The sequence below is a fragment of the Chelonia mydas genome, chromosome 9, assembly GCF_015237465.2.
Source record: "Chelonia mydas isolate rCheMyd1 chromosome 9, rCheMyd1.pri.v2, whole genome shotgun sequence".
In the NCBI taxonomy this organism is placed as follows: Eukaryota; Metazoa; Chordata; order Testudines; family Cheloniidae; genus Chelonia; species Chelonia mydas.
In genome coordinates, this window is record NC_057855.1 from 33,054,692 (window position 1) to 33,074,004 (window position 19,313).

A 19,313-nucleotide genomic window follows, 5' to 3' on the forward strand; every position below is an offset into this window, starting at 1 on the left:
CGGTGCAAGGGCTGAGCTGGGGCGGCATTGTGGGTCCCCGAAAAATTTTAAATCAAAATGGGGGTCCTCAGGTTGCTAAAGTCTGAGAACCGCTGGTTTAGGTAATACTTAGTCCTGGATGACCTCTCGAGGTCCCTTCCAGTCCTGCAATTTGGTTGTAACTTTTTCTGATATAGACCAAGTTAATGGACATATAAAATTCTGCTGTCATATGATTTATGATTGACATTCATTATTGAGGGTGATGGTGGCTATATTTTTAGCTAACATCATACTGGAATATGAGAATAGAGATTTAATGATATTTTTCCCACAGGCTTGTTAAAAATCAGGTTCTCTTGGAAAGTGATTGTACAGTACAACTCTTACCATGCATATTGGCAAATATAAAAGGAGGGATGTCAGCCAAATTCATATTGGGCTTTGAACATAATCTCCATCATCATGGTTTCCAAGATTAAGAAGCAGTAATAAATTTATTAACATTTTTCTATGTTACTTTAACTAGCACAACAAAATTGCACACTATTTATTTAAATTTGAAATAATCAAATTGTCTGTTGAAGCCAGAGAAGAATTCAGTAACTTACTGCCTGGTGAAGCAATAAACTGAGCCAGACATACAGTTTTGCTTATTGTGACTAATTGGCCACATGAGTCAAAATTGAACTTGTGTTACTTGAAAATTATTACTTAAGTAACATGCCAGGATTTTCTTCTGTGTCTTTTTTTCATAGATACTTCATTGTCAAGTTCAAAATGTGGATTTGAATGAAACATGAGTTTAGAATTTGGATTCTGGCTCTTCCTTTTGAAGGATGATTCACTCTTTGGAATGGGTTTCAGCGAACATTCTCAGTTTATCAATAAGCATAGTGTAAACCTAGCATAATAGGCTCTATATAAGCTTTTTATCATACAAGATGGGTTACAAACCTATCCTTACTTTTTGGCAAATGTAGAAAAGAAATTGGCTCATTTTTTGTACTGCATATGGTGTTATTACATAGTCAAGCTGTTAGGGATACACAAAAAATACTCTAGATGATGATGATATAGAGAGACACTTTAGATCCCCCTCCCCCACACACATTATGTTGATCTGTAGCAACAATGATTTGGTCTAGACCAGGTGGTTCTCAAACAGGGTCTTCCAGGGGGCACATCAACTCATCTAGATATTTCCCTAGCTCTACAACAGGCTACATAAGAAGCACTAGTGAAACCAATACAAACAAAAATTTCATACAGAATAACTTGTTTATACTTGCTCTGTATACAATATACTGAAATGTAAGTACAATATTTATATTCCAATTGATTTATTTTATAATTGTATGGTAAAAATAAGAAAGTAAGCAGTTTTCAGCAATAGTGTGCTGTGACTTTTGTTTTATTTTTATGTCTGATTTTGTAACCAAGTAGTTTTTAAGTGAGGTGAAACTTGGGGGTATACAAGACAAATAAAACTCCTGAAAAGGGTACAGTATTCTGGAAAGGTTGAGAATCACTGGTCTAGATGGACTAAGAGGCTTATTCATGACTTTTGGAAATACATTTGGTATCATTGGATAGATAGATGAATGGCTGTGTACATGCATGAACTTAGATGCCAGCATTGTATGGTCAAATAAAAATGTTGTCCATGATCATACTGCCAGTGCTGTATGGTAGAAAAGGTCTGATTAGCGAACAGAGGAATTGCTGCATAGATGGCAGAGAAAGCAGTTACTTAGCACAAGCACTAAATCACAGCTGCAGTCATGAATTTACTCCCTAGGTAGGCTGTGGATGCTTCATTCACTTTGTAGAAAGCCTCCTGTCATTGGAAAGAGTGATAGTGGACTTCATTATTGCTGGGCTCATGTGGCAGAGTATGGCTATGAATTTCAAAAGGAAAAATAAGCTATGCAATAAGTGCAGTTGAAAGAGAGCAGTAGTTCTTGCTGTTGGATCTAAATGCCCCAAGATCTCACATTTTCACTGACATGTGGCAACGCTAGATATTTACCGTATATGCTCGATCATAAACCGATTCGTTTATAAGTCAAACCCCCCTTCCCCCCCCAAGATGAATAAGTAAAAATGGAAAATTTTAATGACCCTTTCAAAAGCCGACCCTATAATTCAGGGGGTCAGCAAACTTTGGCTCATGGGCCATCAGGATAAGCCGCTGGCGGGCCGAGATGGTTTGTTTGCCTCGAGCGTCCTCAGGCGCGGAGGTAAACCTAAGCAAAGTGTCCCAGCGCGCCAGCTGCTTACCCTGATGGGCTGGGACAGCAACTGGTGGGGAAATTTTGGGGGGGGGGAAGCTGGGGGTCAGGGGAGTAACCCCTGTGACCATCCCCCACATGACCCCACCCCTAGCCCAGGACCCCCACACTCTCTCCATCCCATCCCTTCCCACCTCATCTGGGGAGGGGCAGGGGAGGATGTCTCTGGCGTGGCCAGAGCTGCTTCGGCGGCTGGGCAATGCGTCCGCAGCCTGCTCCAGCGGGCCAGACCGGGCGGCACGGCTGCAGCATGTTCTAGCGGGCTGGGCCTGGTGGCATGGCCGCAGCAGGCTCCGGCAGGCCGGGCAGTGTGGCCACAGCCTTCCCTGGGGGGCGGGGCCGAGCGGCACGGATGCAGCCTGCCCTCCCCGGAGCTGCAGCTGCTTCGGAGGCTGGGGGGAGAGCAGCATGGCCAGACGCGGAGAGACTCTGGCCCTGCCTCTTCCCTTCTGGCTCTGCTGGCTGTGCTGCCTCTCCTTGCTCCCTCTGTTGGGGAGGGGTTGTGTCCCACCTCTCCCTCTCTAAACCAGTTCATAAGCTGGCCCCCTTGTCTGATGCTTCCCTTTTTTACTAAAAAAATTCGGCTTATGAACGAGTGTATACGGTATTTAGTATTTGACAATCTGAGAAATCCATTTATCTTTTTCTCAAGACTGGTGTGATACTTTTAAAGGCAGACATCTCTCGCAGTAAGTTCTCACTAAAATGTAGAGCTATAGAGAGGGTTTTTTTCTGATATTTTTGAAAACATTACCCATAAAGTGAGATTCCAGAATAATTGAAGACGACATAGAACCTTATATTACCTCAAATGTATATTGATGATGAAACTTTCAATGTCTGGAAATTTCTTAAAAGATCAGGATTGGTTAATGGTGCTGTTTTCATATTCTTTTCATGTTTATTAATTTCCCTCATTTTTTATATCCTCTTTTGAAGGACTAAATCTTTAAAGAACAATCTTTACTCTTTTCAGATAACCCCAGATGTAGCTTGTGGAAATGCCAGTTCTAACAACTCTGCTGGAGGCCGGCTTATCTCCTTTGAAGTTCCACAGAACACATCAATAAAGTAAGAATATTGCTTTGTCATAGCAGCCTGGAATAATAAATATTTAAATAGTGTTTGGTACCGAATTCATGTCTTGGGAACTGTAGTCAATTGTCTCCTAGGCAGCCAGACTGTGAAATGCCTTGGTATGTCATGAAAGAACTCCAGAGCACCTCCAGATGACAGGAGGGACCTAGCAATACCAGAGCACCTTCTTCCAGAGGTGCAAGCGCTCACATGTATGTTTAAGTGGGTTTTTTTTTTTGTTTTTTTTTTGTTTTGGTTGTGGGGCATGTTTGGGGGGGACAGGAGGGGAGGAGGGACTAAGCAAGTAAAGTGTCTTTCAGCCATCAGAGAACACTGGGAATTGGAGCAAAGAGGTGGAGGACAACAGTTTGACTTGGAGAAGGGTGTAACATTTTGTTCTTTTCCCTCCACGCAGTGATGATTTCTGGCAGCCAGAGCAGCTCACATTTCCCCATTGCCAAATTCAGACTAATGTATTTGTTTATATTTGTGTTTGAACTTCACATCAGTAGTCTGAATGCTTTATAAAAGCTTTCTACAAAGAGGTGTGCATCCTACAAAGCAGATATGCTTTTGAAGAGTTTAAAGTTGTGTAAAGCATCCACTTTTTCACACTGACAGTTGTGTAACTTAATTTTAGTGAACGGAATTTGATTCCCTTGAAAGCCAAGATCTGATAGCATTGACTGGGATGAAGCATACGTTTATGGTACAAGCTTTCAGATAAAGATCTGCCAATGTATCTCCCTTCTGGTTTGCAACATTCCTGCTGTTTTAGGCCTAGGTTTCTCCTGAAACAGCGCACTGACACCATTCTTGTGCTGCCATCTTGTGCTCTAGAATCACAGCTTTCATTAAAAAAAAGTTTTGACTTATTTTGATGTTTGCAAAAAAGAATGAAACTCTTGCAACTGTGTCTACCTTGAGTCTGCAGGCAGCCTGGAACAATGACTCTGAAAGTTGGGAACTGCCCAATTTGTCTCACTGAGTTGTTAGTTCAGACACCCAGTGATTATGATATAAATGTCAACATTGTTAATTATTTCATTCCCCACGAAAGCTTGTAAGAAAGGAGAGGTAAGATCACAGATCTGTACAGTCACTGATTGTCTCATTGTATGTGGGTGCGATTTGGAAGCGTACTACCATTTCCGCCCCCAAATTAAGAAGTCCTAAGTAGAGACCAGGAGGGAGTCTGAGAAGCCAACCCTGAGAAGTCCAGTAGAATTCATGGGCGTATTAAAAACTCACTGTGGGGTGCCCATCTCTAAGGAACCCAAGGAGCACACATAGTCATATGTTGGTCATTTGTGATATCTACTATGAGCAAGCGTCTCACTTTGGCAGCTGACGTGAGCAAAACTTGGAAAGACACCGCAAGCTTTTTCCCAGTTCAGCCCCTGCTAGGCACGTACTTACACTGTTTATAAGCGGAAATACTCCAGTTTTGCCAATCACTTGAATTAATTTTCTTTATTTCACTGTACTCCCTGTGTTAAAAGGCATATGTAGAACATGTGATCTGAATATATATTTATGTAACAACAATCACTTTAGGTTAGTAAACTTGCACTGATTTTTATCTTGGAATTTGACCTAAATTGTGGCATTCCTTGCTGTCATTTTCAGGTTACCTGAAGTTGTTGTTAATGAGGGGCCTATAAGTTGGGATAAAAAAAAATCCAAAGCTTTGTCCAAAATTTTATTCTTAAATAGTCCAGGTACAAGAAGGGATCTCTTCGTGTGGATTACATTCACACACACCTGCAGTTCTTGGTTTCAGCTGAAAGCAAAAGCATGAAAATTGGAAGAGGTTGATCTCATGAGGTTAGCAGCCCAATTTTAGGCAAAGAAGAGTCAGACTAACTTCTGAACATTTGGATACTAAGCTGTATAGAATGTTTGAGCCTTTGGAGGTTCACTCAATCCTAGTTGGGATTCTTCCATCTATGAATTGATGCAGATGTCTGGAAAAGATTCATATTATACATGTACACAAGGGAGTGGAAAAAGTACGCTTAAAGAAAGGACAAATCCATAGAAACAAAAATTTAAAATCCTGTGGAACTGAGTGCATATATTGTAGTTGCTTTCAAGTGACTTTATCTTACTCAACCCTGTTTATTTCAGTAGCTCAGTCCACGAACCCCTCGGGTTGCAAGCAGGTTTCAGGGGCCCATGGCAGAAAGCCGAAGCCCTGCCACATGGGGCTGAAGCCCAGGGCCCTGAGCCCTGCCACAGCCTTCAGTAGGGGCTGAAGCCAGAGTAATGTAGCTTTGCAGGGGTCCCTGTGGTATGGGGCCCCAGGCAATTCCCCTACTTTCTACGCCCTAATGCTGGCCCTGGCTTTTATATGCAGAAAACCAGTTATTGTAGCACAGGTGGGCCGTGGAGTTTTTATAGAACGCCGGGGAGGGGAGTCCTCCAAAAGAAAAAGGTTGAGAACCCCTGCGGTAGATCACCACAGGTCTGAGTGACCTTGACAACCTTGCATAACCCATTTGATTTACGAGAATGAAATGCTCTGAACATTTTATCCAATTCATTAAACAAAACCAGAATTTCTGTCAACATCAAACCTGCCTATCTTGAATGTGTACTAATACCATGACTAAAAGTGATGGAAGCAGGAGTATTTCAGCCACTGGAAATGGCAGCATTATGACTGCTAGTAGGGGAAACTTTGGAATGGAGTGAAGTACCATTGAAAGCACATTAATACAGGGGGGAGAGATTGTGTTCTGGTAGTTATCCGGTAGTTATATATTTAATATGTTCTGAGCGTGGTATGTGAATAGGGATGCTGATTTTGTGCTATGTCATGTTATATAAAGTGTTCATTGGACATGAAAATGGTTCTTTTAAATTATTAGAAATTAAGACTGTACATAATGTCTGCTTTCAAATATACCATTATTCAAACCCTACTGTTACAGGATTTTGTATTGTGAATGTGCATGTATCCAGCCTTACTGCAGTGAAAATTGCGTGGTAATAAAAAAATTTGTATTTTGATAGTACAAATAGTGTGCATTAAATTATACCTTTTTTCTGATTGTATATTTGCTACAGTTGAGTCGTTCTTTTTTGTTGATTAATTTTGGTCCAGAATGATGTATTGTTTGATAAGACTGATTTTCTTCAATCTGACATGTAATTATTTTTATCCTTCATGTCTCTAGAATAAGGCAAGATGCCACGGCTTCTCTTATTCTGTTGTGGAAGGTTACAACAGTTGGATTTAAACAGTGCTCACTTATAGATGGTAGAAGCGTTACTCTCCTCCAGGCACTGGGTGGACTTGTTCTTTCTGAGGAAATGCTTGCATTAGGAAATAACTACTTTATTGGTGAGTTGTGCTAACGTTCTGGTCTCCTGATCTCCAGCCTTACACAAGAATCAATAATTTATGCAAAACTTAAAGAAACGTAGAGGCAGCTCTGTTAATTTACCGGGGCTTGAAGAACTGGATTGATGGTCAGAATATATTTTAGAATTTTGTTAATTCGAAGCAGATGAATGCTACCTGAAGCTGCAAAGTAGCACACATGTGGAACTATGTAATATGAAATCCAGTTAATGTTATTTGACCCATCTACTTCAGATACACAAAGGGTTTTATAATACATTTTAATTTAACTATGTTGCTTTTTGGTAAATACTACAATAAATGCCTCCAAATGTAAATATTCAAGGTGTTTCTTTGATCATTTGTTATATTATGATACACTTTGAGAAAAGAATTTGTCTGAAATCAGTTAAATGAATAAAATACCTAGAACATAATGTAAACTTCAAAATATATTAAAATATAATGGGCAAGTCTGTTCTTCTCACAACTATATTTATTACCCACCAATAACACTTACTTGTCAAGGATTTATTCCTATGTAAATATGACACAAACACAGAACTGTTAGAATTATCTTAATATACTGTAATATACTTCATTGAAAAATGAAACATTAAATATCATGGGAGGAAGTGTGAAATGAAAAATAGTATACAGTTTAAAATAAAGTATATGGAAAATAATACTGTTTTAAAGACATTCTTTAAGAATGGAGACTATAGATTTAATTATATTGGGCTTTGTGGACAGATGGTCTGTTGAAATTAGGACATGACATTGAAATAACGGTAATAACAGTACTTATTTGTTGTAGTCTTGAAATACTTTTCTTTCCATAATGAAGAAAAAGCTGCTACAGATTATTGTTCAGTAATTTGTTATTTCTGAAACACAGGCTGCTTTGCAAATAGATATAAGACATCAAAAACACCTGTGCAAAAATATTGGGCCGTTTTCTGAATGGATGTCCCTGCCAGAAAGAAGCCCAAATAAAGCAGAAATGCTGTGTTTCCACAGTGATAAGGGACAGTGTATCAGAGATCCTGTTGAGGGTTGTTACAGCTACTTTATCAGCAGCAGGTTTCATTTAATGGCATTTATTTTCTCCAAATGGTTTCCCAATTATTTTACATTTTTCCTCTTTAGCTGAGATAGACACTTTCTCTTAAATCTCTTACATCTAATTTTTTTTTTTTGCATTTAATTTGCTGAAGTTAAGTTTCTCTCCGAGAGCAGTGCTAACATGGAATGGCATGGCAACTGACATAAGGTAAAATTCTAGTGAAGATAAGGCAGTTTGTAGTTTTTACATGTGTTAGCCGGTCAAGGTAAAGACTACGGGGGAGTGTTTACCTCAATCTACTAACTCATGTTACAGCTACATTTGCCTTGTCTTCACTAGGCTTTGATCTTGTGTTAGTTAACATGTGTTAGCTCACACAAGGTAAGAACATACCTTTTTTCCTAGTGAAGACAAAGCATACGTGCAGTTTGTAATAGAGACTTTGGTCACCATGTACATCATTACAAATCCTTTTTCTGTAACTTTTTCTTCCATCTACTGGAAGTTTGTGATGTCTTTTTTTTTTTAAATAAATCTTCTGATCCTAAAAAATCTGTACAGAGCTTTCCAAACTCTTTAGTGCAGTTTTTTTAAAATAAAACCAAAAGATCACAATCATCCTGACTGATGTTAGAGGACACTATAATCACAAATTAGTATGGCATGGAGGAACATGCAGACTCAAGTAACGATAAAGTGATACCATGCATCGAGGGCTAATCCGTGCTTAGTAAAGATGGAGGCATGCACAGTACATTTTGATTTAAATATTTTATTAAAAGACCCACAAATCTACTTAAATTCTTCATTTTAGTTTTATAATCTGCTGTGCATTGGTAGCACTCTGAGTTTTACTTCAAAAAAATAAATATAAAACATACTCCCTCCCTGTACCTTGTTTTTATATGTATTAGGGCGAGGTGAACTTCAAGCTTTTTACTTTCAGTATTCACAAAAAGTTCTACTGCATGAAAACGTCAAAATAGGGGCATGGATGACTTTGCTGTATACAAAAAAGCAATGACTGTAACAGTTACTTTGTTTGATGATACTTAAGCTGTAATACTCTTGAGCCAAGAGGTAATGTGAGATGATATAAGCATAATGCTACTTTCCTTCTAGGAATATATCAGCCAAATATTTGCTTTCTATGTATTATATTTCTTGGAGAAATGTAGGGGTTGCACTGAACATTGTATTTTTTTCTGCATATTCAACTGAGTTTTTTTAAACTCTTCTTTTCTTTCCTTAGTGAATCTTACTGAAAGAGATTTTATTGGCTTCTTATTTTTTCATTTCTAATTAGAGATGTTATAGAAGAAAGGGAAGATGTGAGTAAGCTGAAGATCAAAGAAAAAGATTACATGAATCTCTCAAGTCACTTTCCCCAGTGTAGCCTCCAAGTTTGTTATGCATCTTGGATCTTTAATTATTTCATACCAGTCTTCCTGAATAAGTCTGATGTGCCAAAGACAAAACATTCCGGGAAATATATTATTTGTTTATGTACTGTCTCTTGGTGTTTAATTAACTAAATTAACATTTGTTTAAAGTTGTTTAGACACTGCTGAAAGGAATCAGATAGAAGAAAGTAATCAAGTGATGCAGTGTGTAAACAGTATTTATTGAGTGGAAGTAATGGAGTGTCTCTAAGAATTACAAATAAATAAAACCTTGAGATCATATTGTTTTTTCCATATACAAAAAGCAGCCCTATACCCTCAATGTGAATGACTTTTTGGGGATTGAGCGGAACGGCAAAATGAGAAGGAATAAAAGTCTGCCACAGAGAGCACAGTGTGCCCTCTCTGTAGCATGATACTCTAATTTTGTTTGTCGCTGACTCTGCAAATAGACAGATTCTTTAAAAAGTGCAGTGTGGAAATGAAGTCATAATGGTTCTGTGGCTGCATAGACCACATTTGTTAAATTACTACATGTACTTTATTAAAGCTGGGCCATCTTGAGAAGGGAAAGGGGTGCCAACTCCAATACTTACTGAAGTCAGTTATTGTCATTCACAGCATATACTTTCCATAGCAATCTTATTAATACTATCTTCCTTAAAGAAAGATTTTAATGAGTTTTGAGTAAGCCACATGTTCATGGTATGGAGTCTATCTTCTAACATTTTTCTTACAGCCATTAATTAAGAAACATAAAAGATACATTTATTAGTCAGAAAGAATGAGTGACCTATTAAATACAATTTAGGCTTTGAAAAGAAAAAAGGTGCACTGGATGGGTCAGTGGTTTAGGAGTGGGACAGGACACTTTTTACTTCCAGGTTGCTGGTATAAAGCCAGGCTAGGCTGGTACTGACCATAAGATGCTGCCATTTTGTATGGTTCTGAGAAATACTCTGTTGGGGAGGAGCCCACTCATCATCCCTTTCAGGCTGCGTGTGGGGGTAAGGCAAAGGATGATTAAAGCTCTTCTGCTGCAATAAGTTTTCTCTGCCACCCCCATCGTCCGGGGGCAAGACTTAGGGCAAACATATTGGCATGTGATTGCTAATTGTCTGTTATGTGGGTTCACCATTGAATTTTTATTTCTGTTTAGGTCAAGCCAGTATCGCATTCAAATACCATATGTTCCAGTGTGTGAATATGGCAAAACTTTGGGGGCTTATGTAGGTTTTGCAGGGCATCAGTTTATTTTCCTGGTTTGCTTAGGGATGGGAAGCCGCAGTTCTAGGGGCTAAGTATATTGCTGGAGTTTAGCACAGTGGCAGCTTTATCCCTCTTTATGCCAGACATGTATCATGCTGGGCTTGGAAGTTGGGTTGTGCCAATCAGGACAATGATAGCTATACTAACCCTTTCCTGCAAAGACTATGTTCATCTCCCATTTTTGTTTGTTTCCTCTTTGGTTTGTTTGTTGAATAAATTTATGGGCTGTGTGCCCCTAGCTTTTGAGGTGTCTTTTTGGGGACCCCAGGGACAATGAGTTATCAATGGGCAAAAAAAAAAAGAAAACAATTAAAAATTGAAAACATATCATGTCTTCAAATACCTGTGATTGAACAAAACAGCTGTCCAATTAACTTTAGATTTTCCTAAATATTCTTCTCCGGACAAAGACTATGCATGACAAATTTATGAGGAAAGGAGGGTTGTAGTTTTTGTTTTTTTTAATTACAATGGTAGAAGGTTAAAGCTGGGCTTACAGGATACATTTTTCACACTTTTAATGATGAGTCCATAATTAATTGGTCCCAGTAAGGTTGACTCTCAGAGAAAGTAACATATGACTAGATGGGGTGTATAACTGAAAATGTCATAAGAAAAAATCATCTGTTTAAATAGAAAATGAAATCATTTACTGTAGGTGAAATCCTGGGCCCACTGAAGTCAATGGGAATGTTGCCATTTGCTTCAGCAAGTCCAGAATTTCACACTATATGGTCCAAAGACCCTTGAAGTCAGTGGGAGATATTCATCTAAATTGGCAGGAGTATAGGGCCCTAATGTCCTACCTGGTTTACAAGATTCCTGAGCTTTATTAGATTAACTCAGGATCCTCTGCAGTACGTGATCATTAGTGTCACCAGAACTATGTCATAAATGAGAAGCCGCAAAAATTTAACCCAGTTCTGATCATACATCTACTCTTTATTGCAATAAGTTATTTTAATTGAAATCAGATGTAATATATTTGACAAGGTGCTGAAAAATGACATTACAATGGAATGCATAGTATAGTAACAGTTTGATGCATGAGTCTTTTCAACTGTGAAATTTCCATGAATGTTAATCAGAACTGCATAGTTAAAGCCTTGCAGACTGGGTTGAGAACTAAAAACATGTTACTATGCATTTTTCCTGGCAATCCTAGAACACCAGATACCCAGTATATCTCTCATGAAAGGGATAATACAGTCGTCCTACTGCCATTTACATATATATCTGTTTCTATTTGAGATGGTTGCAGGTTCCTTTGGTTTTCCTTTTTGATCTAATGAAGTTTCTTTCTTGAGAATATTCAGTAAAATTTGCCTTAAAAAAAAAAAAGCTGCTCTAACCACAGTTTTGTAATCGAGGTCTTACTAAGTTACCGCTATGGAGACCCCTCCCATCTGACATGCTCCTTCTAGCTGGGCAAATGCCCTACACCAGACATTGTGTGTAAGCCCAGCTATTTGTGGCAACTGTGTCATATGAGTAGAGTATTGAGGTTGAGGTGAGCACCAGAACCACCCCCCATTAATTTTTAGCCTTTTATCTTTGAAGGATTTATAAACTCGCTCCTTACTGTGAATGAAAACATAAATCACAATCATGCATTTCAAAATTATGCAAAGTTTCCTGAATATAAAGGAGTTTAAAAACATTCAGATTTAAATGGCTGTAGCTTTTTTACTATAGCAAATAACATTTAATAGTCTAATTCTAGTAACAATAAAAATTGCAATAATTTTATGTTGTATTGTTTTGAAGATTTGGAAAATAGATAACGAAAGTGTTTAACATACTTCATAGTTATCTGTTCAGTTGTAGTCAGTTTCCCAAAAGTGCTCATGATTGGGGCATGGTATTGTAGGTCATCCAATTGGCATTGAGGACTCCAGATTTTATTTTCAACTCTGCCTCTGATGTATTGGCTGCATTCATGTTAGCTGTTTTTCAGAAAAATGTCTCACTGTTGCTAATGCCAGTGCAGCTCCGTCCAAGGTAACAAGGCTTCCCATGACTGCCAGCAAATGTAGCCATGTTGTCAAAACCTGCTTGTAATCAGTTTGCATGATATGATAGTCGAACACTACTGGCAGCCAGTGGCTTTTCTGTTCTACCACCCCCACCGTTGTGTCCTCTGGTGGAGCTGCAAAATTGTTAACGGCAGTGTGAAATATATCAGAAATATATCAGCCTAGTGCATAAGGACCTTGAGAAAGTCACCTTCTTTCCGTATCTGTAATACGGGGGTAGGGATATTTAACTATCTCACATGGTTTGGGAGGCTTAATTAATATTTCTAAAGTGCTGTGTGAGACCTTCTGCACTAAAAGATGCTTGCCGAGTTTCATAAATTCCATAATAAGGCCTAAAAAGGGGTGGGGGGCGGGGGGCTTTGTAGTTTGGCATAGGTATATTTGCTTTTCTTTAATTGTATGTTTAAAAATAACAGAAGGAAAAGAAAATTTGAAGACATATTTTGCCATTTCAGTATAGCTGAGATTGAGAATGTTTCCCTTTAAAAGAATAAAAAATTACAGGAATGTACTGAAAAAAAACCCCCAGCTCAAATCAAGAAATTCTGAATTATCATTCAGTGCCAATAAAAGTTGATAGCCAGTGAGCCAAGAGGCTCAGCACATTTAGGATTGAATCTTATCCTCTGTTACCGTTTAGTTATCATTATACATAAATAGAATATGATTTAGAATTGTCATGTTACTGAGAGCAGAACAATAAATCCTCTCAACATAATTTCCACTTGTAGCATCTATTGTGTCTAGTATTTTGATTGTAGGGACTGAGTTAGGCCAGCAGTGTAATCTGATTTTGTCAGGTTGTGGAGCAATTTTAAATTAAAGCAATTTAATCAGCTGATTTTAAATAATAATTTAAATCACTTAATTTAAATAAATAATTTAAATCCAGTTGAGGCTCTGTGAAACTAATATGAAAACTTGTGCTATTGCAAATGTAGATTAAAATTTATAATTAACTGAATTGTAAATTCTGTTGACTTTTTTAAATGCTACCACATACAGGATATCTTCTTTTAATTTTATAAAACTGCTATAATAAAAAAACCAAAAAAAAAACAAAATAGTGAAAATTAATGCCCTAACCCCTTAACCAACTGAGCAGGTATGTAACTGCACACATCAATAGTGGGGCTTCACGTGTGTACATGTTTGTAGCAGCAAAGCTAAAATTGTATTTTTATTAAAAATCTTTTCTCTTAATGGCATAAATCTTTGTCACTTCAAAACAATATTGCTGTAATGCTAACACTGAAATGTTATTTAGACTTCTAGTACATTAACAAAGTTATTGAGAATTTCTCTATACACATAGGGAAACATTTTCAAAAACTGGATCCCTAAATTAGGATCCCTAATTAGGCTCCTAAATCCCTATTTTGGCACCATGGACCTTGATGGAAGCATTTTATCTTTCTTGACTTGGGAAAGTTCAGTATATCAGAAAATGGTACTGGTTGGCTATTTGTTTAACATTTGCTTATCAATTATGAGTTTGATTGTTCGTACAGTAAGGATATTAATGAAGCCCGGAATTCTTTTTCAGCATAGATGATCACTTTAAATGTGAAAATTTTTAGAAATAAAATCTGTGCAGAATCTGAAATTCTACTGACAGTTAGGAAATTATTTAAGGAAACAAGACCAAACATTCGGTTTTAGTTATTTAAGACTATAAAGTGGGAAGAAAGTAAAGAATTAGCAACGTGTAAGTAAAACAAATCTGATTTAAATAAAAATATTAAATTTAAAATACTATTTAAATTTAAAAAAAATCATGATCTTTATCCAACCTACTTTCTATCATGCAGTCTTATTTATGACTAGTCTAAGTAGTAATGGGTTTTAAAATACATGCATATATGTACTGAGAAACAATGTGATAGGTACAATGAGAAGATATAATGGGAAAATGCATCAAAGGTCTGTTACGGACTTCCCTATTGTATGTGGTGAAAAATGTATACTTTTCTCCAGTATAAATAGAATTTTATACCCTAAATAAACTGAACTGTAACTTTTCTCATGTGACCTTGGAAAAATATTATTTGAATCAGAAGTCATTAGGAATTCAGTAATAATTTTAAAAGATGCTTTGACTTATAAATCCCCAATGGAATGTAAATTTCTCGTTTGTCTTGTACAAACAGCACAAAAACGCTTTATGACTAGTGATCTTAGTACTTAGCAATGAACATAACTGTAGTAACGAACAGCTTTCTATATTTAGTAATTTTAAATTCTTTTTTAAGACTCTGTCTAAAATACTATAGCTAAACTCAGCCTAATTAGTTTTGCATTGGCAATCTCACGTTAAAGGTGCATCACCAAATAGTGCTGTTTAATTGCTAGGAACAGATTATGCGAGGCCCTTATGCAGTTGCTTTGTGAGTGCTGCAAGACGACTACTCCTTTGCTCTTACATGGCCAAAGGAAGGCCCAATCATAGTTACAGCCCCTGCAGTATAGTGGGCCCATGACCCTTCCCTCCCATCTGCACATGCTCTTAAGGTGGCGCTCATGTGCAGTGGGGAGCATGCTGAACTGCATAAATGGGTGTAGCAGCTTTCACTGTGTTCCATTTGGGGCATGTATTACCATACAGTGGTGAATCACATGATCACATACTATTTCTCAGTAACAAAACTTTTTACAGCCTTCAGTACACATGTGCAACATACGTATGCTATACAAACAGATTTTCTGAAAGTCATTCATGGAGAAGTGCACAGTAGATTGTTTTTACACAACATCTTGTGCATGTAGTGAAGTATATAATGTACAGCAATAGTGAACATTTTCTGCCACATACAGTCATCCAAGTTTATCACGGTGACTTCTGTAGTTAAATGACACCTAATCTGAATTTTAAAGCATGCTTAATTTAGCTTTATGAAAATTAGTAATTAGTTTGAACTAAAATCTCAGCTCTAAACACGCTTGTGAACTTTTGAGGGTTTGTATAAAACTTTGTGGATTGGATCTATCTGTGTGTATTTTGTGCAGAAACAACATTTAGTATTAAAAGTGCTCACCTGCCATTGTAATGCCAGGTTTCTACTCAGACATCTTTGCCCTGACCACTATTAATCTTGAGTCTCATGAGTTTTAATTATCTGCTCTATTGATGGTCTCTGGGCCATTTAATGTACACAGTTATCTCTCTTCTTCATGCATTAGCTGTTGGTAACCTCTAACAGGGGTTAGAGACATATTATGCAGACAGAGTGAATGTCTTTGTACAAAAGAAAATTATATTAAAAATAAACTGATAATGATAGATAATCTGTAGGTAATTTGAAACTAATTACAACGATGAGGGGATCCTAACCTTTAATATATCTGGTTGTGAGGGTTTCAGATTAGAAGAAAAATTGCAGTTTGTGTGTGTTAGGTCCAGAATATGTACACCCTTAGAGGCATTCAGTGTTATTACATCTCATGCAGTGGAAAGATAATCATATTTCCATCTGAAGAATTCAATGTAGCTTAAGTTGATTTTTTTTAATGAGTTAAGTAAAATTGAAATAGCACAATTTTATTTCACAATAAGAGTGTCTGTCTACACTCAGACTTGTACTGAAATAACAAAGAGAGTAAATTAAAACAGTTTTAGTTATTTCAGTGCAAGACCATAGCCTGGTTAGTGGTGAATTCAGTGCATTATGCTCAAGTAAATAGAATTTTCATTTTTATGATTGCAGTTCTCCTTTAAGGACTTATTTGTACAAACACGACTGAGTGTTGTGCTTACAGCTGTGAGGATTCCACTTTAGCCTTGCAAAAAATTACCTTCAGGGCATGTCTACACAGCAAAGAAAAACCAACAGCTGGCTCATGCCACCTGATTTGGGCTCGGGGCTTGGGCTGCAGGGATGCTTCATTGCTGTGTAGACTTCTGGGTCGGGCTGGAGCCTGGGCTCTGGGATCCTTCCACCTTGTAATTACTTTGGCCTAGATCCACAAAGGACCTAGGTGCCTAAATCCCTGATTTAGACACTACTGGGATCCACAGAATCCCTGCTCAGATGTCACCTAACCCTACGGGCACCGGAACTCACTTGGTGCCTAAATTTTTGCTGTGAAAGTTCCCCAGGTGCCTAAACCTCTGCTTCTGGGCATGTGCACTGCTGCCTGAGGCAGGCATCTGGATGCCTATCTTCTGCTTAAGCCTCAAACCAGGCGGAGATAGGCCTTCCCTCACCTGTCTGTCCTCCAGGGCCTGATCCTCTAGGTGTGTTCAGAGGCTGCCTAACTCCACACAAAATGGCCACAGGGTGGAGTAGAGAGCAGGACTGGCAAGTGATACTTAATTCAATTTTTGCCAGAACATAGTGCTGTATTTCTAAGCAACTTCTGCATTTTTTGGGGTGGAGGTAGAAATTTTACAAATATTTTTTTTTAATTTTGTCATATACTTTGCAGTTCACCTTTGACTACTGCATGTCCCAGCAGTGGGAAGTGAGTACATGGGAAGTGAGTATGTTTTGTAGTTTAACCTTTGGAAATTCCGCATTTTAAAGCTTCTGGTAGATGGTTTATGACTTGTTGATATCTATAGTTTAGGGGCAAAACCCTTCAGTTTTCGGATTTCTCTTTAGGCAAAATGATGGTCTAATGAAAGAAGCACAGGACTAGAAGTCAGAATGTTTGCAATCTATTCATGGCTCTGTCACAGACTTGCTGTGAGGCCTTGAACAAGTCACTTAACTTCTCTTCTCATGTGTAAAATGGGGATACTAATTCCTAATTCAAAGGGGTTTTGTGAGGCACAGTTCGGTAAGTTTGTAAAGTGCTTTGAGGTTTTCAGGTAATTGGTGCTACTATTTATTATTATATAGTGTGTATATGTTAAAATAGGGTTAGCCAATCCTTTCATGACCTTACACGTCGTCAGACTGAACCAACCAGCACAGATAAAACCTCATGGGCATCACCACACACCTAATCCACAGCAGATCCCCTTGTTACAACCCCAAGTTCTGCCTTTTACAGTCTGCCTTGGTTCCTTGGGGGAATCAGACACTCTGACGGTCTGCCTGTTTGGCCTCAAAATATTGTTAATTGCAAATTTTCCTGAACTGTGGGTGTTCTCAATTACTTTCATTCAGGAACACAACGAGCGTGTAGTGGGAAATCCTCATATGGGAAATCTACTAGTGTAGCCAATCCTGCCATCTTTTAATATGCTGGCACATTGTCTAGTGCAATAAATACAGCCCTCAGAGACATGGCAGAAAGCCACACTCTAAGCTGATATTGCAGGCAGTATGCAAATAATCTCATAAGGGTCCATATCACATTGCTATGTGATCATAAGCATTCGTGGGATAAAGCCCACTTCATCAGATGCATGCAGTGGAAAATACAGTAGGAAGGTGTGTGTGTGTGTGTGTGTGTGTGTATATATATATATATATATACACACACATACAGAGAACATGAAAAAATGTAGTGATTATCACTACAAAAGTTTTTTTTTCTCCTGCTGATAATAGCCCATCTTAATCAATTGGTCTCGTTAAGAATTAGTATGGCAACCCCCATTTTTTCATGTTCTCTGTGTGTATATATAAATATCTATATATCTATATCTATATATCTTCCTACTGTATTTTCCACTGCATGCATCTGATGAAGTGGGCTTTAGCCCATGAAAGCTTATGCTCAAATAAATTTGTTAGTCTCTAAGGTGCCACAAGTACTCCTCGTTCTTTCAAATCATATTTGTTCAGTTTACAAATATATTCTATCCACCAACTCTGCAAAATTCAGCTTCACCTTTGAAAGTCAAGCTGGGTACTTTCCTTCTCAAGCACCACTACCAGTAATAAAGACCTGCAGGCCAAATTCATGTCCTCAGTTGCACCTATGCAATTTCATTGTTATCGGTCTGTACCTCAGTGATCCTCACTAAGGTTAGTGGCATTGCACAAATTTTACTGAGACTGAGAGCATAATTTGGCCAGCAATAATATTACTGTGTTGGGATTATGTATAAGAAGGAAATGACTCAACTTGACTATCCAAGCCCAGTGTGATTTTCAATGCTGGTAGTTAGTAATGAACTTGTGTTTATTTGGAAACTGAGTGGGTTTTTTATAGTATTAGTGAGAAACAATAGAGATGCAGCCACATGATGATGATTTTAGAATTGCTGCTCCGAGAAGAATTACTTTTTAAATCCCAATATTTCATGTGATTATTTTTTTTCTGAATGGAAAGCATTTTAAAGGGTTCTTGATATGTTTGTCACTGAGCTCTACATATAACAATGGAGATCAAATATGCTGCTGCCAAAATGGGGTCTGACTGATTCATGCCTTCTGTAACAAATTGTTCCTCCACACTTCAACATCAGTGATTTTTGTAACTGAGTGGAGGCCTGGTTAGCTAACCAGTTACAAATAACGTGGTTTGGGTCCACATGGCAGCTGTTCTGCCATCACAACCGTATATATAGGTCCACTGCTGCTATGTTGCCTCACAGTATTTTAGGAGAGGGATCTGTGATGTTCTGAGCAGCTGTTCTCTAGTGCAGGGGTGGGCAAATTTCTGAAATTCCTTTTCCTGATTGCCTAGCTTGGCGAGCACACTTAACAGCTTTCCATTTTTGAGCACAACTGCCCAGCTGACCATGCCAGCTACACACTCCAGACATGTTGCTGCCCGGAGCAGGCAGGAGATACTGGATCTCCTGGGCCTGTGGGGAGAAGAGGCTGTGCTGGCACAGCTGTGGACCAGCCATAAAAACGTTGGTATCTACGAGCAGATTGCTCAGAAGATGCAGGAGAAGGGGTATGGCAGGCACCAGCAGTAGTGCTGTGTGAAAGCCAA

At 38.2% G+C, this 19,313-nt stretch overlaps 1 protein-coding gene across 1 annotated transcript in view; it reads left to right on the forward strand.

Moving 5' to 3' along the window:
- The window catches only part of DNER (delta/notch like EGF repeat containing), a 269,335-nt gene that overhangs the window by 139,631 nt on the left and 110,391 nt on the right, over nucleotides 1-19,313 (forward strand). The window contains exons 3-4 of the mRNA XM_007055038.4: nucleotides 3,250-3,344; nucleotides 6,533-6,699. Coding sequence (XP_007055100.3) covers nucleotides 3,250-3,344; nucleotides 6,533-6,699 — 262 coding nt within the window. The remainder of the gene's footprint in view (nucleotides 1-3,249; nucleotides 3,345-6,532; nucleotides 6,700-19,313) is intronic.